General features: G+C 38.9%; 1 protein-coding gene across 2 annotated transcripts in view; it reads right to left on the bottom strand.

Moving 5' to 3' along the window:
- GABRG2 (gamma-aminobutyric acid type A receptor subunit gamma2) overlaps nucleotides 1-23,507 on the bottom strand; it is a 94,819-nt gene extending 71,312 nt beyond the window's left edge. For both annotated transcript variants that reach the window (XM_039483569.1, XM_039483570.1), the window contains exon 1: nucleotides 22,807-23,507. In XM_039483569.1, the coding sequence (XP_039339503.1) occupies nucleotides 22,807-22,904 (98 nt within the window). In that variant the 5' untranslated portion in view covers nucleotides 22,905-23,507. The remainder of the gene's footprint in view (nucleotides 1-22,806) is intronic.
- Nucleotides 23,508-24,275: the final 768 nt, after the last annotated feature.

Below are 24,275 nucleotides of genomic sequence, written 5' to 3'. Positions count from 1 at the left end.
GATAGGAATTAATGGTAAATTCTCAGAATGGAGAGGGGTAACTAGTGGTATTCCCCAGGGGTCAGTCCTAGGACCAATTCTATTCAATTTATTCATAAATGATCTGGAGAAAGGGGTAAACAGTGAGGTGGCAAAGTTTGCAGATGATACTAAACTGCTCAAGATAGTTAAGACCAAAGCAGATTGTGAAGAACTTCAAAAAGATCTCACAAAACTAAGTGATTGGGCAACAAAATGGCAAATGAAATTTAATGTGGATAAATGTAAAGTAATGCACATTGGAAAAAATAACCCCAACTATACATACAACATGATGGGGGCTAATTTAGCTACAACGAGTCAGGAAAAAGATCTTGGAGTCATCGTGGATAGTTCTCTGAAGATGTCCATGCAGTGTGCAGAGGCGGTCAAAAAAGCAAACAGGATGTTAGGAATCATTAAAAAGGGGATAGAAAATAAGACTGAGAATATATTATTGCCCTTATATAAATCCATGGTACGCCCACATCTCGAATACTGTGTACAGATGTGGTCTCCTCACCTCAAAAAAGATATTCATGCACTAGAAAAGGTTCAGAAAAGGGCAACTAAAATGATTAGGGGTTTGGAGAGGGTCCCATACGAGGAACGATTAAAGAGGCTAGGACTCTTCAGCTTGGAAAAGAGAAGACTAAGGGGGGATATGATAGAGGTATATAAAATCATGAGTGATGTTGAGAAAGTGGATAAGGAAAAGTTATTTACTTATTCCCATAATACAAGAACTAGGAGTCACCAAATGAAATTAATAGGCAGCAGGTTTAAAACAAATAAAAGGAAGTTCTTCTTCACACAGCGCACAGTCAACTTGTGGAACTCCTTACCTGAGGAGGTTGTGAAGGCTAGGACTATAACAATGTTTAAAAGGGGACTGGATAAATTCATGGTGGCTAAGTCCATAAATGGCTATTAGCCAGGATGGGTAAGAATGGTGTCCCTAGCCTCTGTTCGTCAGAGGATGGAGATGGATGCAAGGAGAGATATCATTTGATCATTGCCTGTTAGGTTCACTCCCTCTGGGGCACCTGGCATTGGCCACTGTCGGTAGACAGATACTGGGCTAGATGGACATTTGGTCTGATCCGGTACGGCCATTCTTATGTTCTTATGTTCTTATTATCATGATCAACAATAGTATTTTTGAAATCTAAATCTAGAGCCAGATTGTTAACCACATACTTCTACTAGTGATCAATTAATCATGCAGGTAATCCCACTGAAGTTATGCAAACAACTGTTCACTGATGAGAGTAAAGGATTCACAATCTGGCATTTAGCAAACAATTTGGTTGGTGTTTCAGGAGGTAGAATAGAATGCCACTCACTTCTCTCCAGCTGTAATGACCCCCACGTAGCCTCAACATTCAGACCTGGGGCAGATACCCAGCTGGTGTAAATCTGCATAACTTCAGTGTCTTCAGCTGAGATATACTGATTTAGACCAGCTGTAGCTCTGTCCCTTGATTCTTTGGCCATGTCAAAGCTTCCCATTAAAATAAACTTCAAACAGGAGTTGATCTCCACTTGAGGAAACTGACAGCTACATACATTCCTTCTTGCAAACAGAAATCTGAGTGGTCATGTTGTGCCTGAACAAAAAACCTGCAACAGTCCTGGACAGTCACTGACTAATTAGCTCAAATCTACTAGAATATGTTTTGTTTGGTTGCTGGTGGTTGTTGTTTGTTCACAATCTAATCTTTTATACCAAAAAGGCCATAAAAGCCATAGAACCTGCAGCAGTCAGTTAATCTATTCATGCATATGGTAAATCTTCCACTAAAAGCACTGCTGTTTTCTCCCTCACACTGAAGGATTGCTCTCTTCCTTTGTAATACTAGTTAATTTAAGTAAACACAGTCAAGCTAAACTCATTCTCTGATATGTAAAAAAAAAAAAATTATCCCAATCTGTCTGTCATCCATTATTCATAATGATAATGTGCTCATTCAGAGGGAAGGATGTTTTCCAAGTTCCCATTGCGGATACAGTAAGGCATGAGACACTGTGGAGACTGGAGTGTTTGCAGGAGTTTACAGTATCTCTGGAGATATAGTCATAGTCATATAATTTCTGGTTGATTGCAGATCATATTCTATGTAAATCTTACTCAATTAAAATGAAATATATGGTTACATAAAATTGTGGGTCAAAAAATTATTTCTTTCTCTCTTAGGTACATAGATAGCCACCACTTCCACACTGAGTCTCCCACAATCTTTAAGTCCTAGGCTAGTGCTTTAGCCACTGACAATGTTTCCTGCGCTACCCTTAATTCTTTATTATTAATACCAACACTATTTCTACAGTTGTGTCTTGAGGCTCCAACCCAGTTGTCGTTTGGAACTATACAGTCATGTAACTAAAGGATGGTCCCTGTCCCAAAGAGCTAACTCAGTATGTAGCTCCACTGAAATCAATGGAACTACTTGCAGGATACAAACAGGCCAATGCTCAAAACTTTTGAAGGTGTAGTAATGTTAGTCTTGGGTGCGATTTTTTACAGCATTTTTATTCTGGCAAAAGCCACAAGGTAGAAGCAGTTAAACCTGCAAAAAAGTGCTTTCGCCAGCATAGCTTGTTTTATTCAGGGAACTGGTATGAGCTATACTAGCAGAAGCACTTTTTTTTCTGGTACAAGCTGTGTCCATATTAGAAGAGTTTGCTGGTAAAGCTATATAGGACTTAGGTACTAATGATTGTCAGTAAAGGTATCATAGTCTGTCTGCAAATGAGACTTATCTAGACAGCAACATGGAAGGGTATATCGAAGTAACTGATCTGATTTACAACTCGAGTATTCTAGTTTTACAGTGGTATAATTCTATTGAAATAAAAATTGGATCCCGAAAACACAGTATATGTATTTTTTCTAATTCTCCTTTAGAAGAATAACTCTATGAATCTGTGAATGGCTTTTTTTTTCCATTATTGCTTGGGCTGTGATCACATTCCCCACATAAGCATGTGACATCCTGCAATTACAACACATTACACTACACACAGCTAATAGTTTCTTTATTCCATGAATTTATAACCAACAACCAATCAGTCACACTAGCATAGAATCTTTCCAGAAGCAACAAGCTAATTCCCAAGGTAACACACACATACATATGTCACCTGCATTGTTTCTTCTAGGAAAAGCAGGATATGAACTTAAAACAAACAAGCCATTACTGTCTCAGGGGGGGAAAATATTAACACAAATCTTGTAAATCTAGCAAGTAATTATTTTGAAAGAAATTAATGTCTGTTCCTTTACTGCTGCCGAGATAAAAGGGTGATGAGCAAATTGATTCATAGAATCCTAAAATCATAAAAATTAAAGAGGGAAAAGATGGTGCATATAGTTCAACATCTCTGCCAAAGTATAACTGTTCTCTATGGTATATTTTCCAGGGATATGACACCCAGCAAAGTATCATAGCCTGAACCGTTCAAATCATTTAGATATTCAACACAAATATTATTGAAGTTTTCAGATTTATAATTAAATAATCAGATTGAAACTCAAGATGTTTAACAGTAGTAAATGCTGTTGAAACAGACAAAAGATGAATTACTAGACACCCCCCAATTGTAGTTCAATACAAAGAACTATGAACAATTGTCAGAAAAAATGCTAAGGGAAACAAAAATGATGGGAATTTCTGTCTTATTTGTCTGTCTATATATCTTGTCTGTCTGTCTGTTAAATTGTGCTAATCAGTGTTGTGTCTGAGCTATTAGTTGGTCCTGTCATTGCTCTTTCTTCAGATATAGATATCCACAACAAGCATCTAAATGTTTCACTTCATTTATTTAACATTTATATGATTATAGCGTATGAAGCAATCGTTGATTTAATTGTGTTGACTGCTGCAAGATTTAGTACATTTAACATTGCAATTTTACCATAGTCTGCAGGGATCTTAAAGCAGCCACATTGTATTTCCTTTTGTATTACATTGTCCTCATCTGAATTAATAAATTCATACTTTTAAGAAAATCATGTTCAAGAGTAAGAGAAATTAAACTTCAGAGTTACTCATGTAACTGGGGTTGTTCTGTTAGATATGGATTTTATTTGGCTCCTAAATATGATTTCTCTCCTTATGTTAAAAGACAAAGCAGCTTTTAGTCAAATCATTGAACTAATATTAATAAATAATGTGACTCTTCTGGGGAGGATTAAGACAGTATTGACAACCCAAAGTGTTCAAAAATGATAACGTATGCCCTCAAAAGCTCACAAGATTGACTTAAAATGCATGAGATTTCCAAAATATATTTGGGGTTTTTTTTATTTACCTTCCAGTTTTCAAGCTTTTGAGGCACACATTTTCAAGCTTTTCTATACCATGAAGATTATAACTTTTCATTACCATGAAGATTATAAACTCACTTATGACTCATGATTTATGTCATTCTATGGCTTGAGGCACTGGAGTTTTAAATAGAAAACAACATATATTGCAAGACTCACAATTTAATAATAGATACATAGATTCTAAGGCCAGAAGGGGCCATTGTGATCATCTGGTCTGACCTCCTGTGCAACACAGGACATAGAACGTCCCCTAAATAATTCCTATAGAATATCTTTTTAAAAAAATACTATCTCAATTTAAAAATGATCAGTGATGGAGAATCCACCACCACCCTTAGTGAATTGTTCCAATGGTTAATTACTCTTGCTGTTAAAAATTTACATCTTATTTCCAGTCTGAGAATAGGAACATTATTTGCAATTAAATGGGGTTCAAACCCACAAAAATCACTGAATAATCTTCCTGATTTAGAGTTAGAAGAACCCAGAGGGCTAGTCACAGTAGAAGACTCTTAAATCAAGGAAGGAGCCTGAAAGCCTCTTCAGAGATGGGTCCTGGATTTCAAATATACCAGGATCATGGTTAAGACATATCTGAAATTTACTTACATATTGAAACTTTACTTGGTTACAATGAATATCCCTATGAATTTCTCCTGAATACGGCAATGTCTGTCAACTCACGGCCTATGAACATAGACCATGCTTTGGGTTCTACATGTCTTCTGACAGTCATTCAGCCTCACTGGCAGAAATCAGCCTTCTCTAGCCTAACACAACTGTTGTTAAATCTCTTCAGTAACTCCTGCTAAAATACTGCCTGACATTCAAGACATTATTAGTCACTATAAAGCTGTTACTCACAAAGGACTGGTTTATCTTTCAGTCATTCTGTGTCCACCCCCAAGACATTCTCTCAGATAAGCAACTTCTTGTTAATCACATGATAAATGTAAGTCCCTCAGTAGCTGGGATTTAACCAGCTATGCTCCACATACGTGGATTCAACTGAGGTTCAAAATGCAGAATTCAAAGTTTTGTTTGCTTTCTAAAATAGTTCTGGGATTACTTTTTATAAATCCCCTTGGGAATACATGTAAAAAGTGCTGTGTTTGCATATTGCATTTTATTGTGATTTGTTGTGTATTCATTGAGATGGAAAAGAGACATAAAGAGAGCTGAATGGCTCAAAGGACTGCATTAGGCTTTGGTGTCTTTCATATCTATGCCATTGGTTCAAATCTAGTCCAGACTGGTAGTGACTGAAAGTAATGACTGATAGTGAAATGGGTTGGTGGCTTCTGGCCAGTTCCTCAATTGTTGCCAAATTACTAGGAATGGACACCATTGTTGGCAATCTCAGCAGAGAGGTCAAAGGTTAATGGGAATGTACCATGAAATGCAGCATCCCACCCAAAAGAGGTAGCACCAGTAAAAAGCTGAGGTGCACTGGTTGAGAAGTTGATGTTGAGGACTGTGATAAATAAAGGGCTTTCAATCTCCAGGTCTGTCAAGATGAACTTATACATGTAGCCAATGTTGAATTATCTTGCAATGCAGGACTCCCTAACAGAGATGCTTCAATAAAAGCTATGCTAGCCAGTGAGAAATGCATACAACAAGTAAGGAATGGGGTACCTATGAGGAGAGGTTTAAATATTCAATAAGCTGCAAAAACAACATTTGTACCTTTTCAGTATCTAATGGATTCATAAAAGTGAACAAGTGATTCATACAAGCACCCACAATATCAGATGATTATTTCAATTTATCATAGGATTCAAACTGAACTGAACATTTTATAAGAAAGTTTTCTCATATTCTATTTCCTGGAAATTATATAATTTACCCACCTTCCTCAGGTTTTTTGTTTTGTTTTTCTAATGTGCTTATTTAAGTGACAAAAACACAAAAGCAGCCTTTTTTGCAATATGTCACCAGGTTTGATTCCCATTTGGCCAGAAAAAAGGAAGAATAGAGTCATAGAGTTTAAAGCCCGAAGAGACCATTAAATCATCTAGTCCAGGGATTGGCAACCTTTGGCAAGCGGCCCATCAGGGAAAGCCACTGTTGGGCTGGGATGGTTTGTTTACTTGTGGTGTCCGCAGGTTTGGTTGATTGCAGCTCCCACGGGAATAGGTGGCCCAGCCCGCACTGCTTCCCACAGCCCCCATTGGCTTGGAAAGGCGAATCGCAGCCAGTGGGAGCTGCAATCGGCCAAACCTGCGGATGCCACAGGAAAACAAACAGTCTCGGACCGCCAGTGACTTTCTCTGATGGCCATGTGCCAAAGGTTGCCGATCCCTGATCTAGTCTGAGCTCCTGGATATCACAGGCCACTGCTATCAACTTTCACCTGCACACTAAACCCAACAACCAAACAGAGGTATGTATGGAATGTATGTATGTATGGAAATGAATAAGAGGAGAAATAAGTGTGGGTAACCTTTTCACTTTAAAGTCTTACTTTATTCCAAATTGTTTGCCTATAGCTAAGTACAGTCATGGCCCTAGTAAAATTATGATCCTCAAATGGGTATTTGCAGTTTTTGAGATCAACACTTTCAGAAGTGGTGTTTAATTTTGAATGCCCTAATTCTGTGTGCCAAATTGGTGATACCTTCAGCCTGACTGTCATAGCTCCCATTGCTGAGCTTTCATGATGTGACATTTTGGAGATCATCCAGACCAGGAATGGGTTCTGTCACCACCTGTCCTGTAACCTTGGGGTGCCTTAATACTGTGCTTCTATAGCTCAGATCCCTGACACCCAGCCTATCCACAAGCACAAGCCTCACCCTGGCTTCCACCAACCTAGTTATTCCTTGCAGGGTAACACCAACAGCTCTTCTGGTCCTGAGTCTCCCCAAATCTGTCCTTCCTGAGTTCTTTCCTGCCAGACACTTGGACTTTTTTCCTCTGGTTCATCACCCCCAAAGTTGTGAAACCAGTCACCCAAATACCCGCTTACTCTGTCCCCTATACTCCACACAGTTTGCACAAAAGATACCTGCTTGGTGTAAAAATAATATTATTTAATAGAAAAATCAGATTCAAATATGAACTAGTAAGGGAAAGCCAGCATATACAAGTTACCCAGAAAATAAATATAATGATGAAATAGGGTGACCAGATAGCAATTGTGAAAAATCAGGACGGGGTGGGGGGTAATAGGTGCCTATATAAGACAAAGTCCCAAATATTGGGACTGTCCCTATAAAATCGGGACACCTGGTCACCCTATGACAAAACCTCAGGCTTTACATTTCCATATTAGATAAAATCCCCTTTCTAATACAAATTACCTATTGCCTTTGAATAATTTCCCAGTGGACCCCCCAACCATAGGGGGATCCAGCAGAGCTAAAATTGCAGTGCACACATGTGAGCTCGTCTGGAGCCCGGGCTTGGAAATCTGACCAGGGCATGGGGATCTCAAAGCCCAGACTCCAGCTCAAGCCCAAATGCCTACATTGGAATTTTTACCCCTACAGCCCAAGTCCCATGAGCCCTAATCAGTTAACCCAGGCTAGGACACTCAGTGGCCTGGGTTTTTTATTGCAGCATAGATATACTCAAACATGCCTCATTCCAAGGCCTGGCCCATGACCCTTCCTGGGATAATCACTACTTGTTGCATAGACTCTAACCAAACAGTTTTTCATGTTTAGAATCCCATTTTGGGGCTATAAATGTGATGTTAAAAATGAGTAAAACTAAAAAAATTATCTAAATATTAAAATGTAAACGTCTTCTGTGTGTGAATTTCATACATTCTCATCTTCCATGCCTCATGGGCTGGCAATAGTGACCAGAGTATAGGGTACTGGAATGGGACTCAGGAGACCTGGGTGCTTACCCTGGCTCTTCCACTTGTTTGCTGTATTATAATGCTTTGTGATCTGTGGATGAGAAGCACTGAGATAAATATTATAAATTATTGGAAGGACAGTTGAGAAGGAAAAGTCTTCCTGCTGCTGATTTCACAATGGATTAGTTACCCAATTGATTAGCCAAATACATAGGTGCTGAGTTTTTCTTTTCCCCCGGGTGTGCTCCACCCCTGCTCTGCCCTGAGGCCCCTCCCCCACTCCACTCCCTCTTCTGAGGCCCCACCCTCACTCCATGTTTCCACCCTGCTCCATCCCCTCCCTGAGGCTCCTGCCTGCTCTCTGCCTTCCTCCAAGCACCTCCCCCAGCAGCCAAACAGCTGTTTGTCGGTGCCTCCAATCAGCTGTTTGGCAAGGCCCTGATCAGCTAAGAACCTTGATAAGAACCCTGTGAGGTATGTGGTAAGAGGTTCCGTTATTGGCAGGTTAACAAAAAACAGTTTTCCATCAGAGGAAAATAGACTTTCTGCATATTCTGTGTAAATCAATGTTTTTTAAAAAAACTTATAAACTGAGGATTATTTATATTTCTTGGGTGCTATCATGATAGTTGACTGCACCAGGTAACATATAGTTCAAACTGGAATGATAATATAATGCAGACATAGGAACCAGGGACTAGATTTTCTGTAGCCCTACACAAAGAACACATAGGAGTCAGGGGAGAAAAGGTCTCCTCATCTCCTTACATGGTTGCATTTGGGTGTTCCCACTGTGGCTTGGGTGCCACGGGAGGAGAGCAGGGGCTGCACACCCAACACTCCCTCCATGGGAAAGTGGACTGGTGGGGTTGGAACCAAGACTACAGCCTCCTTATACACAGGACAGTGTAGCTGGCCAGGTACAAGGAGGGAAGCACCTTTAAAAGGGAAGAAGTAACTTCAGAGCACAGGAATAATTGTCTGCAAGTATGAATCACAATTCTATCCCAGAGCTCCTCCTTGGGTGTTGCTCCTATATGACATCTCATACTGAAGGCTGAGCCTAAAAGTTCAAGCAAGCTCCAGATGAGCAAGGATCCTGAGGTATGATTAAAAAAGCAGTGAAGAGGGGGCTTGTTTGTTTATGTTAGACTCATTTCTTGTTCCTTTCAGTTCATGGGAGGATTTCGATTGAAATACTTCTCAGAAGAAGGATGTCTTGAGGAGGGATCTAAATGATGTTAAATCGTTCACAAAAGTTCAAATGAACAAAGCCTGAGCTATTTGAATTCTTTTCTAAAATACATTTGATTTCACAACATTTTGAATACACAGTATATAGTAACTCGTGTGCCTATAAACCACTTTATATCATGTACAGCACAGCCCTGTTTGCACTCATGCCTGAGGAAACAGAATGTGCAGAGGCGGATGTGGAGTTTAGTCCTGATCACAATGATGATGTGTGATACTTTAAGAAGACAAATGGTATTTAAGTGGCTTTGTGTTGATGAGTGGGAAAATATGCTTTACAAATATAGGCATTTCTAGACACTTGTTTCTTGTTTACTCTAATAACATTGCCTGTGTTGTGGTTATCATGGATCTCTGATGTACTTGGTTGCTTGGTATCCATGATGACCTAATAGAAAAGGATGTCAATCACTGATCTATGACTGTGTGGGCAGTAAGCCCTTTATGGCATCTGGATAAGGCCCATCAGTGCACTTTACATAAATGCAGATATGGTTACTCAGGGTCCAATTCTCCCACTTATATTCCCACAAAGTAGCACCTTATTCTGCAAGTAGTTTGAAAGGCTACGCAAGGAAGGAGTCATCTTTCCCTCCCATTTCCCTTGCCTGGCATACATAAGGGTCAGCCTGCAAGTGGGAAGCTCAAGATCTGCTACTGGGATGCTCTGCATTGAGAGCAACTTGCCCAAAGGAGAGTGGTAGTGGCTGAGATTAGGCAGAGCAATGGCTTCACCCTTTCTGAGAGCGGATCTTCATGCTGAGAAAAAGCTGCATGGCTCAAAGCGGTATAGCAGACTCTGCTCCCTCCTACAAACCAGGGCAATGAGGGAGCTCCAAGATGCTCATTCTGCCTCCAAAATACAAGTGTTCCCCTCAGGGTGGTACAGATCTACAGTGTCACTTCCTGTATATTTGGTCAGTTGAACTATATTTTTCAAGTAAAGTATACAGTGGACCCATTTAAAATTAGTCACTGAACTTTACAAATATTATTTAGTAGGCCTTCCTACTTGTAGAGCACCTTGCAATAGAGATATCAAAGCATGTCCACAAACATTCATTAATTAAGCTTCAATATACCCCTCCAGGTTGATATTAACAAACTCTTTCTACAAGCCAATCAGCAAGGAAGTTGAATTGACTTTCCTGTAGGACTCTCAATTAATCGCAATTAACTCAAGCAATGAACACAAACAAATTAACTAGACTAAATCATGGTCACAATTAATCAGTTTTAATTGCAGTGTTAAACAATAATAGAATACCAAGTTAAATTTGTTATAAATATTTTTGGATGTTTTTCTACATTTTCAAATATTGTTTCAAATAATGTTCTATTTGGAATGTTCCCCTTTAAAGCTTGCAGTAGTTCTACCTAACATGATATCTGAGTCACTGCTGAACTGTCTTTCCCTCCTGGGAAACATGGCAAGAGAAGGAAGGAGCGAGAAGTAGAGTGGAAAGCCGTGCTTCCAAGACCTCACACTGCCCTCCTTGGCCTAATGACAGTACAGCCCTGAAGGAGACTCTCCTAATGATCTCACTCCATTATTGAAGAGGAGAATGCAAACCTAATACTAGCTCAGTCAGACATAATTTTATTGTTAATTCCCTTCTTCAGATGCAGAACAAATGTTCACCTATCATCCACAGTGACCGCAAAGAAGGCAGGTTGCCTAGACAGCCACAGAGGGACTGGCCCTGTTATACAGCTAATGACAGAACTCATGGAGAGCCCCCATTTTAGGCACCACAAATGGCTACCACAAACCTGAATCATGGATGGTCAGAGATTCAAATCTAGACTAGGTAGCGATAAAGAGTTGTTAGCAGCTGATGCTACTAGCCTATCTTGAATTAGTTCAACATAAGCTTTCCTATTAAAAATAACAAAATGCAATATTCTTCGTTAACTGGCAAACACATTTACCATCTCATCAGGGAGGCCAAGGAATGAATGGGCATTAGGGTCTTGATTCAACTGTCTTTGAAGTCAGTGGAAGTCTTTCCAAAGACTTCAGCAATTGATTGATCAGGCTTTTACACTGACTTCTCCTCTAATGATAGTCCCCAGGTGAGAAATGAGGCACTTTGGTGGTTCTATGATTGGAAAGTCCTATTGTGGCTGAACAGCTGCTCTGTGCCAAACCATCAGGGTGTGAGGAGGATTCCCCTCTGCCCCATCAACCCTTTTTTGATAACCTGCATAGAGCCTATTTAGTCTTTTTTTTGAGTGGAGTAGGAATATTTGTCCCTAAGGATTTAAAGTGATTTAATCTGATGTGCTGAAGTAAGAACTTACAAAGGAAGGTTTATTTATTAAGATGGATCTTAAGACATTTTAGCCACAAGTAATGCCTCAAATCCTTACAGCAGCGTAGTCAGGAATTTTAGCCTTTTCTTGAAAAAGAAGGGAAATGAAAAGGATAAAAAAAAAACTGTGTTAAGGTAATGTTCATTGTAAGCTTTTTGAGGCAGGAACTATATCTCTGTGTTTGTCCAGCACAAAGCACAATGGGGCTTTCATGCTGAGCGTAGTCACTTTTGGCACTACCCAGTACAGCCTTATTATATTTTCCCCCCCCAGTACTGCAAAACATTTTACTACTGACAACCTTCCTTTTTCCTACAACCTCATCTCCTCCAAAAAATAGTGATTTCTGTTCCATCCCTCACAAAAAAAGTAAAAAACAAAAAACCAAACAAAACCCACAACCCCACCCTGATTCTGGTCCACAATGCTCCCAGTCAATCGAAATGAAAATCACGGTTTTGGTGTTTAGAGAGAAATGAATATGGGTAGTCATGTATTTCCAGCCTGTTCATGTGTGGATTTTTAAACAGAAATCAGCTTTGTTCTGTTTTTCATAAACCCAGCATAGAAGCCTTATCTTCCATCCCAAACATTCTCTTTTTCTCTCCTCTTCTGTCACTCTTAAAACATCACCATCCCCCTCATCACTCAGACCCACGTAGGGTTTTATTTTTGATTCCTTCCTCTCCATAGCCCCAGAGATCCAGGTCATTTCCAAACTTGCCACTTCTTCCTCCTCAACATCTCCAAGATACATCCTTTTGTCTCCATCCCCATACACAGATCTCTCATTTGAAGCATTGTTATAATCCTCCTTGATTGCTGCAATGTCCTGCTCTTTGGCCTAACAAACACACACATTTCCATCCATACAAAATGTTGTTGCTAACCTCATGTTCCTTGCCCACAGGTCTGATCATATAATTCCCCCCTCTGAATCCATTCATTGGCTTCCTGTTCAATAAAGTATCAAATGTAGGCTTCTTGTCACCAAATACAAAGCTCTGCTTCCCTTTTCAGATCACCTCCATTCCTTCTTCCTTGCAGTCCTCTATGCATGGCACAGTCTACCCAGGTTCATACGCAAGGACCTTACTTTGTATACATTTAAGTCCCTCTTAAAGACTTGCTACTACTGTCTGCAAGTTGACTTGTATATACACTGTCTGTTGTAATTCTCCTTCCCCTGGCCTCTGTCTACTTGCTAGTCTTTAGATTGTGAGCTCCTTAAAGCAGGGACTATCCTTCCTAACTGTTTGGAAAGCACATTGTATAAATAAAAAAATAATACATAAATAATAATAATAATAATAGCAATGACCATTGGAAAGCTGCACTGGTAAATTGAGCTGTTGACCTTGACAGTCAGCTTGGTGTGACATGTGCACCTAAGCCCCCAACCCAACCCCAGAGTTATCTTACAATAGTGCTGCCACCCTGCCCTTCAAGAAACCTCTTCTCATTCTAACCAGCTTTTCCCTCCACATAGAATCAGATCCAACTGGGCATTGAGGCAAGTTCTGAGCCTACAAGTGGTACCCCTGCAACACCATGATATGCAGGTGGCTACTGACCTAGACTACCAGCTGGTGGCCATACTTATTCTCACCTCTTTTGTAGAACAGGGGAACACTGGGTTGTGTCAGAGTTGGAGAGGGACAAAAAAGAACAAGGTGGAGAGAGAAAACTATGAGTATATTTAATAGAGAGATGTAATAAGTGTGGCAAAGGGAGAGTCAGAGCTAAGGAGGGAAGTGGAAAGGGGGAGAAGATTAGAGGAAAAGGAAGGTGAGAAGAGAATGAACAATTGCTTCCGACCAGCACCAACATCTCCTCCTGACCCAGATACTCTTTTCGCTCTGTTTTGTTGCACTGCTTCTGCAAGTTACCATGCACAGGAAGGGATTTGGACCTTTATTGTTTCTTTCTTTTTGGAAGATAGCATGTCTTTTTCTAAAGAGCTCCCGAAAATGAATTACCCCTCTTTTTTCATGATGGGAACTCACAGAAGTATGAAAATGGAAATAACTTATGTTTACTTTGACTTACACACTTACTTTGACACATCTCTTTGTCAGATGTGCAGCACAGTGAATCAGGGCCCTAGAAGCTCAACAGTAAGTGTTTATTATAAAATGCTGCTTACATCTTAATGAGGTTTTCTTATATATATAAAACCCTCCATTAAGTATGTTCTGCCTCTCTCTCATTGTTTGCAAGATTTTATAAGGAACATTTTGCGAAAGGATCGGTCAACTGGAAATGCAATTTAGTAGTTAATCCTCAATCTGCCAGGGTGCACAGACATCCGTTTATTTCTGAAGATATCCTGATGCAGATTAACAAAAGCCTCATATGACCAGAACATGCTATTTATGTTACAAAAATATAACATTGAATCATTATTGAGAAAAACATTCATGTTCTGATTTTCTACTGATTCCTAAGAAACACTGTACTATTTCGGAGGGGTTATTTAGGGTAAATGAGATGCCCTTTAAAATGTGTTTCTCTACATACGTTTACAGTACCATAGATGTTTCTTCTGTAAAGCATGGAAAGTTCATAAAGGTTAAGAAGATAAATGGCTCAGCAAATTGCCAGCCTTTCAACTCAAGGATTTGCGCTGAATTCCAAGATGAGGTCCAAATAAAAAAATCACAACTTCATACAAGATTAGCAATTTCATATGAACAGGCCTAAGTCAAATGTAAAAATTATATCTTCCCCCTCCAATATTCATGTCAAATGTTCCTAATTCTCCTTGTCATTCTTAGGGGTTTCCTCTCCCTTCCATGTGTATAAATAGAGTCCTTAGTTTTACATTGTCCATATATAAAATAGATTATAATGCCTTATTTAAAAGTAATATTTACTTTTCTTAGATAAAGGCCAGATTTTCACAGTGAGGCATGTACTTTCTTTGGACATGCCTACCTTATGTCCAAATAGCCACTATATATATGCCTTTAAAACAACTAAGTGGCTATGTACATATGGAAATATCAAATTTGCACATACATGCATTGTCTATTTACTCATATACATAATTTACTTATTATTTTGATATAAAAAGTTGCCTATCTCAAGTTCTGTTTTGCCATCTCTTTGAAAATCACATAACATAACAAACAATTCTAACAGAGACTCCTAGAAAACCTCAGGTAAGTGTGCTAATCGCCTATGTTTTTGTGAGGTTGGTTAATTTCTATTATGCTTATCCTATCACTGTCTTATTTGATTTAATCTTGGGAAATTGACAAGTCTGTTTATTTATTTGGTACATTTTTAAAAGGTAGTCAAGGGTGCCCAAATGCTCTTTTCTTATGCTTTCTAAAAATAAATAAATAAATAAATAAATGATCACTGATACATGATGATCCATCTTCTATTTTTACCACACTCCTAAGTTATAGACTCTAGTGACAAATGGTTTACAACCTACCAACACCGCCTCTGTTTTCTTTGTTTACTTTCTCTGCCAATTAGAACACGCTTGTGTCTTTGAGCAGAGATCTTTAAAAATGGCCCCAAATGACCTCAAATGCTGCATTACTTGTATTTCTATATTTTCAGAATTGGCCAAAAAATGGTAGGCTTTAAATAGCTAGATATAGATAATCACTCCCCCCTCAAAGGAAAAGATTGCATTTACTGATTTAGTATCTTACTGCTTTCTGTAGTGTTCAGAAAAGTCAACAATATTCTTTTCTCATTTTCAAAGAAGACAGAGCCTCCAGCTTCTGGCTATTTGTATTTTGATTTGAGCAATAAATCTGAGGCAAGTTACTTTTGGACATCATTGGTGAAATCCTGGACCTACTGGCAAAGCTCCTATTCACTTCAGTGAAGCCAGAAGTTCACCTAAATGTGTAATTAAGTTTAGAGGGATTTAAAATTGGTGTAACTTACACCACCAATGTACATGTTACCCCCAATTTAGACCCCCATGCAGTTACTTAAACTCCCTTATATTTAATTTGTTACTTGTGTCATGATAAAGCAAAAAAATGGAATCTCACGCTGCACATTAAGCATGTAATTAATCCCATTGACTTCAAAATCTGTCCCATTAACTTTAAAATTGTGTGTGTGATTCTAAATGTGTCTAAGGACTGATCCAGTATAGCATGGAAACATACACTTAACTTAAAGTCTCATTGACTTATAATTAAGAATATAATAAATAATAGCAATAATAAATAGTAATATTCAAAGAGTTTTACGAAGGAAGTCAGTATCATTATCCCCATTTTACAGGTCAGTGGCAGAACTAGGAATATAATCCAGGTTCCCTGAGTTCCAGTGCTTTGCTGGAGCAGGTTCTTAGTTACATTTAGATTCACACGCACAACTTGTAACTTATTCCTCCAGTTCACACCTTATATCACATCTGAATTTGTCACAGTGAATCTGACATGCTGTAACTCATGTGCCAAGGGCCAAAACAAAGGAGCATAGTAAGAAAAACAACACAGAGTGTTGCTGGAAGTATTTTATCTTACAAGTTCTTGTGCATTCTTCTGGGTCTTCAGCATACAAATTACAAGAACTTGGACTCTCTTATAACACCCCTCCCCTCAGCAAATGGATGTAATTAGATCTAAGGAAATATAAATAAGTTTAAGGGAGCAATTTTATACTACTTTACAAATCACTTCTGAATCTGAGTCAATGAGCACAGATCCTGTTCCCTGGAAAGTCACTGGGAGGTTTCCCACTAATTTCTTTGGGGGCAAGACTGGACCTGTTGTTTGAATATTTTGTTTAGAAATAAGCATGCGACTCTTTCTTTATTAACACCACATATTGTTCACAGTCCGTGTTTGCAACTTTCACTCAGAGAATGCAAGTTCTGCACTTAAGTGGAGAAATTCTCTCATCTCCAGAGAGCTACACAAGATGTATGCATCACTTAAGTCCCATTTAAGACCAGCTTTGTTAGCAAAAATGGAATTTAAGTAGATGATAGACATTAGACTGGCCCTCTGTCCAAGAGTGAATTTCACTGTAGAAGGCGGCAGTGTATCTGCCAAATCATTTCTCTGGCCTAGAAACTGAGAGCTTTCTACAATGAGTGAAAGAAAGAAAGTAAGATTTAAGTATAAGGGTTTTTAAAAAAAAAAAAAGTTGAGTAAAATGCTTTGTCCAATGTAATGTATTATGATTACCTATTTTCATCCATCTATAGTGTATCTTAATGTTATTTCCAAGTTCCCATTTATGAAAACATCTTTATCTATAAGAAATTATACTATATTGTCCAAATTCTCCTCTCAGTTATACTTGTGAGATCCCACTGACTTCAATGGGTATAACACCAGTGAGAGGAGAGAACTGGGTCCATAGTATCCATTGCAGATTTTCAGTCACCTAGTGGATAAGGGTGTCCAGTTCTCATTAGAAATTAATGGGAACTGGGCAATCAGTTCCCACTATCTGTGTTCAAAGGAATTGGTAATGTAATAAACGTCCATAAAATATGCTGTACTGTCTAGTCGACCTGACATGAAAGTTGAATGATCTTAAATAATGCCTAGGTGAACAATTTATTTTATATCCGGTATTTATTTTCAAATCTCAACTCCACACTCCTTCATCTCCCATCCTGCTAGGAATAGCTACTCAGGCATTCTTTACTGCCACTCTCACTTTTAACCATGGCCTGTCTGTCTGTCTGTCTGTCTGGAGCCACTGTTGTGTAAGAATCCTGGGTGCATCTCCAGAGACCTATGATAGTTCTCTATTGTGTGAGACAGTGGTTCTTACTACAGGGAGAAAGCAGAGAAATTCAGACTGCAGCAGACTCTAGTTACTGTGTTAAATAATGTTTACTAAAGGAATAATTGGACTGTTAAATACAAACTCTTGTTACTTTAATACAGACCACAATACACTGTCTATCTAAGAACTCATGACTCTCATCACCATAGTACCTGTTCACATAGGTAGGGATATGAAATGGTAGCAATATGAAACAAAAGCAAACAAATAAAGCCCAAGGAGTGCATATATATTACAGTAGTTGATGTGTTGCATGTTCTCCTCTGTGCCCAATCTGTGGAGGATATGAGTTTGTTACAGCCCTATCTTTAGCTTAAGCTGTATCAGCTCTGGAGGCCACCAGCCCTTGTTTGATGGACACAGAGGCATAAGCAGGGGCTTGTCTAGGATTTAATTGCTGTGGGACTCACACACTTGGGATGAGCTTTCTCTGCCCAGAAGTAGGTGAATTCCTACCTCTATCCACTTCATTGAGAACCCTCTTCTGTGCACTGAATTCAAGTCTGAGAATTGTGAGAAGAATATCTCTGTATGTCTTAACTGCTGGGATGGAATATAAGCAGAAAAGGGACCAAAGTAACACAGGTCCCTCTACACCAGAATCAACAACTTAAAATGAATCCAGAAACAAGCTGGAAGGTTGTGGAGTCTGTGGAGCACAGATGTAATATGAACCATATAAGAAACATCACCTAATAAGAACAATAAAAAGAGTAGATTTGTTTATATTCTAATATCCTGGAAATGCTGTTTGTTGCTGTGTAAACAGCAAAGCTCAAACTTTTCTTTTTTATTAAACATTTCTTCCCTCTCAGAGTTTGAGAGATTAAGGCTCTCTGTGAAAGACTTTCCAGCATCACTTTACATTTTCACCAATGTAATTTGGAGTACACTAAAAGCAATTTAGCTTGAAAGTTATGGATAAGTAATGTAGTTGCTAAAGCGGAAGTTACTAAAAGGGCTTATCTTGTTTCTCAAATCCCTTATACACTTGCCAGCAGGAGACAAGAGTCTTTCCGTGCGTCATCTATCATCTTTTAAGATATATGAAGTTATTGATAATGGAATCCTGGTGGGACGTTCACCTCCCTATTAATGTTTCAAATCCAGCTCATGTCAGGCTGTTTGGTGGTCTAAGTTTGATAAATACAGGCTGTTCCTAGTTCCAGTTCCTATTGGTCTGGTAACCACATCACAAACTAACACCATAATTGATATAAACTAGAACCCTTGCCGGAAGTCTCAGCAGAAGGGCCAAGGAAGAATGGGTATGAAGAGCTAAACAACACCTTAGCTCAGGTATGTCACTGTCCCCAAACTCTGGAATACTTGTTGGGTGGGGAAGCTCACACTTACTCTCCCTGTGCTGTACCAACTCTGTTGGCACTAACACTTCAGTATCCAGGACAGTCAGAACCCCAAGCTTCACAATAATCTAAACAATTATAATATTAAAAGGTACATTGTTTAACAAAAAAAATCAATTCTATTTTTCTGTAGCCATTTACAACATGACATTTCTTATACTGCAGTTTTCTATGTTAGTAAGATTCAGCCTGTGCCTTGTCATGGGGCCATAGCTTGATATCCTGCTCCTGCTGAGTAGTACCTTACTCCATGAATGGTCCCATTGACTTCAGTAGGTCCTTTAATTAATAAAATACTAGTTGGTATTTGTGAGAGTATCAGAATCTAACACATAATAAGAACAGCTCTGTGAATACTGTGAAACCAAAGTTCAGCAATATTTACTCAGTTTCCGAATGACTGTTCAGTTCCACAACAGTCACACCCATTTTTACTTGCTATATACTCACATTTCATGTGTTTTTGTTTATATTAATGTTTGAGAAACATGTTCATATGAATATCCATATTCACATGTGAACAAGAGTATTTCTGTGCTAACACATGATGAATATTTGTTGTTCATTATTTGCTACGAAGCATTTGTTATTTTCCTGCTTTAGCCAGTTACAGAGCAGAAATATTACCATGTAATGAGGTGAGCAATCTGGCACCACAAATAAAAAAGTGAATAGTCAAAGTCCAGCATTTCACAAATGACCAATACTCTGAGATTTGTTCAGATGAACAATTTCTACAACAACTAAGAATACTGAAAGAATTCAAAAGCTGCTCATGAACCATATGCAAACAGAATAAGGGTCTAAATTAGTGAGCAAACTTATTCACAGACAATAGCTGCAGTAATTAGATGTACATTGGCTTGTAGTTGCATGTGCAAGGAGTTTAATTAAACATTTGTGCTCATCAGTATGGTGTCTCTCTGGAACAAATATGTAATTATCGTAGGAACATCAAATAAGTCATGTGTTAATCCATTTAACTTTCTAGAGCTACAGTGCAGTTAACCATAGCCGTTCTATTTGACATCAAGTATCAGCATTTTTAAAAAAATTACAAAAACAAATATTTTAATGCACAAATATGATATGAAATATGAACACTGAGCCTGAGTCTTGTCTTGCTTTCACTACTGGAAAGTAACTCTACTTAAGTCAATGATGTTCCACTCCTGTGAAACAGGTGTATGTGAGGGGACAAACTGTATATGCAATACAATTATGAACATCATGAAAATGTATATAAGCATATCTTAACACGTTAGTGTGCAGGGTCATAAGCATGTGCTTTGTGGCAGTGCAAAAAAAATAATCTAAACTAATAGATGTTGTGAAACTGTAGTGGTAAAGTCGTCCAGTGTTGTATCACATTTGTTTTGAGACAATGAATGAACTCCTGGTCCCATTGAAGTCAATGGGGCTGGAATTTCACCCAATGACTTTAACTTACTTTATTATTCTAAAAGTCTCTCTTAAAGCTTTTAAATGCCCACAAAGTGCAACAAATGAAATTTCAATTCACACAAGTTGTTCTATGCAGCTATTTGCCTTCGTAGTAAGAAATACCCTGATGAGAAATTTTTTTGCTATATTTTCTGTGGACTTAATTATTTTGGGCAGATCCTGCAAATACTTACACTTATTTAACTTTACAGTTCCACTGAAGTCAATAAGCCTGTTCATGTGCTTTACATTCAGAACTTATTTAAATTCTTAGCTGAACTGAGATATAATCTCCAAGTGGTCCAGTGTTTCAAAACAAAAGCTACATAAAGCAATGGCAGACAAAAAAATGTGTCTGGTGAGTTGTTAATGTCACTATAGTGCCAGACAAATACTTACACACATACACACATCTTATTATGAATAACTGCTACTCAGGACTATGTCTCCACGTGCTTTCAAGACTAACGTTTTAATAGGAGGATTGTCTGCACAATAGAAGTAAAGAAATTTCTTAAATTATATTTAGAATTAAAGTTACTCTTTTATGCTGACAGATTTTAATGAAGTGATTATCACCTTTATTTTTCAAATAGTAATGTACTAAAATATCAAAGTTAAGATGTCTCTGTTATTTACTCTCTAGAATATGAGGTCAATGAGAGGACAGGAGAATTTTGAATACCAACTGGTTATTAGCAAAACATAGCACTTTTTAGTGGGTCTTCAGATGTAATTTAAAATCATGAATTCACATTTCAAAGAGTTTTATTTAGTCTTTTAAAAGTTCATTAGGAAATTCATCTCCAATAACATGTGTTCAGAAAATCCACCAGCAAGAGCAAAGGAATGGGTAAAAGAGAGTTAAAAAATGTCTGGTTTTATTTTACTTGAAGAAAGATGACAACATAGTCTGGAACCCTGTGTGTATGTAAACTGTGCACATTTTCCAGTAAAGAAAAAGAAAGACACACATGGAAGGATATAAACAAAGATACGGTCACCTCAAAGGAAGGCCTCAACATTTATTTAGGGTGTTTCTTAATTTTAATTGCTGTAAAAGTTCATTTTTCATTGCTTTATTCATGGTAATAGTAAAACACTATTTAAGAAATCAAAGAGACGTTATACATCCTTCCTACAAATAAACAAAATGCTTTTCCTCATGGGCTCATCACACTTCACATCACTATTACACTTTTGCTCTATTTCTAGTTATTTTACTTTCCACCTGGGATTGTGTGAAGCTCAGTCTTACAGCAAATAACATTATTTTTGTTGTTTCCCTACACAGAGAAAACCAATGGCTTTTCTGCCTGGGAAAGAAAAATCCAACCGGTAGAACTGCTCAGTCTGATTGCTATTTAAAATCATGAGAGCCTGCTTTCAATATGGCAGTACACATGGGGGGGGGGGGGGATGGAAAAAAAAAAGTACATGTGAAACAGGAGCCCATCTGTTTTTCAATATTATTAAAAATATAAAGGGGAAGGGATACTACTTGTAATAATACATGAAAGAAAGGCGCCCTTGTGTGACTTTGGCTAATATTCTATCAGGCCATGAACGGCCAGGTACTTTGCAATGCAATGATACTTTGTCACCTAACCTGTTAAATGCACAGTCCACAGTTTTTACAAGAATGCCTGGTTCAGCATAATGCTTTGCAATGCAGTAGTACCGACCCCCACCCCTTTACATCTCCCCTATACACACACTCCCTCTGTTTTCTTCTATTACTAAGATATTTGTTTTCTAGTTCCATTTATGTATGCAACAGACACACACAGCAAGCATAGGTCTTCCGTACTGTACACGTCAGTATCTATGTGTGAGGAATACACCGCTTATCATGCCAGTGTAAACATTTGCCGAACATGAGTGACTATATGGCTAACATACACCCTGATACTACATCTCAATGCTGACTGCCTGGGTTCCAAATACCATCAATAACAGACATGCAGATCTGTCCTGGCTTCCTCAAGCCAGCGAGGTTTGCATACGAAAGTGGATCTCTGTCCTTGGTCCTGATTCCTTGCACTGGTTTTGTTATCCTGGTACTGGAGAATTGTAAATACAGGGTCTTGGAGACATACAAGCCCAAGCACAGCCATGATGTGACTGCTTAGGAGGAAGCAAGGATGAATACAGTGAGAATCTGCCCACAAAACACGGCTATATTATAACTCCATGCACTGTAGCAAACCTTAAACCAGAGAGAAAAGGCTTCCTTAACATGGCATCAAATTCCACATAAAAATCACGCGTGTACCACCCGTCACTTAGCCTCCCCATTCCTCTCAATGCAAGAATTGTAAAGCCAATAAAACATAGCAAGATCCCAGCAGCAAAGGAGATCGATGAAGGCAATGCTACTCTCTAAACCTTCAGCATTCTCACAACAGCTCTGTGCATTTGCAAACGATATCTTCATACCCCCCCAACCCCCATCAAACAAGCAGAAAAGCACATCTTACCACTGGATGAGGGAGAGAAGCACAAGTGCCCACACCATCATTTTGAGAGAAAATGCAGGATTCGAGCTCCCCAGGCTTGTTGGATTTGGAGGACTCATCTCGCTTTTTCTCTCCCCCTTTCCCTTTTCCTCTTGGTTGCAGATGGAGCCGTCCCTTTCCTTCTTTATTTTTATTTTGTTGGTGGTTCCCACCCCACCCCCCCTACCAGGTCCCGTCAGTGGGATGATACATTGCACCCAGCTGCAGGAATTAATATTCGGAGGGGGCAGATATTAGATCTGCCCAAGCCTTTTGCAGCTACAATAAAAAAAAAAGTCAGCTTAGGCAGCAGCTTCCAAATCTAGAGAAATAGTATAACTGGGAGGAAAAGGGTGGGAGAGAGGGAGGACACACACAAGAAAAGCAGGCAAGGTAAGGAGAAACACACTCACACACAAGCACATACTCACACAGACACCGGTACACAGACAACACAATCCATCAGCACAGGAGAAAGGGAAAGGAGGGGGGAGGGTAAAAGAGGGGGGAAAAGAATAAAGCAACGGAGCTTCTGCCTGAATGCAGATTAACTCTGAGGTCAAAGTTGAAATGATGCACACTGCTGCAGCACAGATTAACACATGCGTGGTGTCAGCCGAGGTGCTTTTTAACCTTTGATTACACATATGCAGGCAGCCCAGGTTTTCATTTTGGAGGCAAGAAGGATCTGGCAAGTACAGAAAGGAAGGTTGAAAGAAAAAGCTTCCCCTATGATGCAGAGCATCCTCATTGCTTTTAACAGCCTGGAAATCGTTATTGCAAAGGGTAAAAAATAGAAAGGATGGACGGTGGGGGGAGTGAAAGAAGGGAGGGATGGTTGTTGCTAAGTAACTCAGGAAATGGGGAAGGCAGCATTGGTGGAGTTGCTATGAATGAGGTGGTTTAGTGTGTGATAGGATTAGGGAGAATTTGCAGGGATCTGAGCTCCCCTCCCCCTAATAAAATCAGACTAGAGAGATGCAGGAAATGCCCTAAAACAAGACTAAATGAATAGGGTGAAGAACAATGAGTGTGTGTAACAGCTGGACCTTGCCAGATCCTACCAATTTGTGTCCCCAGCTTCCCAAATTCCACTGCCCAAAGAGACAATAAATCTAGATGCTTTTTGCCACACACATACACACACACACACAAATTGAGACCACAACATATCCCAGTGCAAGAATGCCATACAAATCCCAATCTAACACCTGGATTCTGCCAGATCCTACCAAGTTTTGGCCCCAAATTCCACTGCCTAAACAGAGAACAAGTCTAGATGCCCATATTGGATACACAACAGCAACAAAAATCAGGATAATTCCATTTCTTAAATGGAGAACAAGTTGAGATGTTCGTCATGAAGCAAAAACTTCTGGATCTGATACTTAGATCTGGATCCTGCTGGAAAATGCCAATTTCTAGCCCCATCCCCCCAAATCCCATTGCTA

Source organism: Mauremys reevesii, linkage group 8 (assembly GCF_016161935.1).
Source record: "Mauremys reevesii isolate NIE-2019 linkage group 8, ASM1616193v1, whole genome shotgun sequence".
NCBI classification, from domain to species: domain Eukaryota; kingdom Metazoa; phylum Chordata; order Testudines; family Geoemydidae; genus Mauremys; species Mauremys reevesii.
The sequence above is the reverse complement of the archived record's forward strand: the minus strand, read 5'-3'. Positions and strand labels throughout refer to the sequence as shown.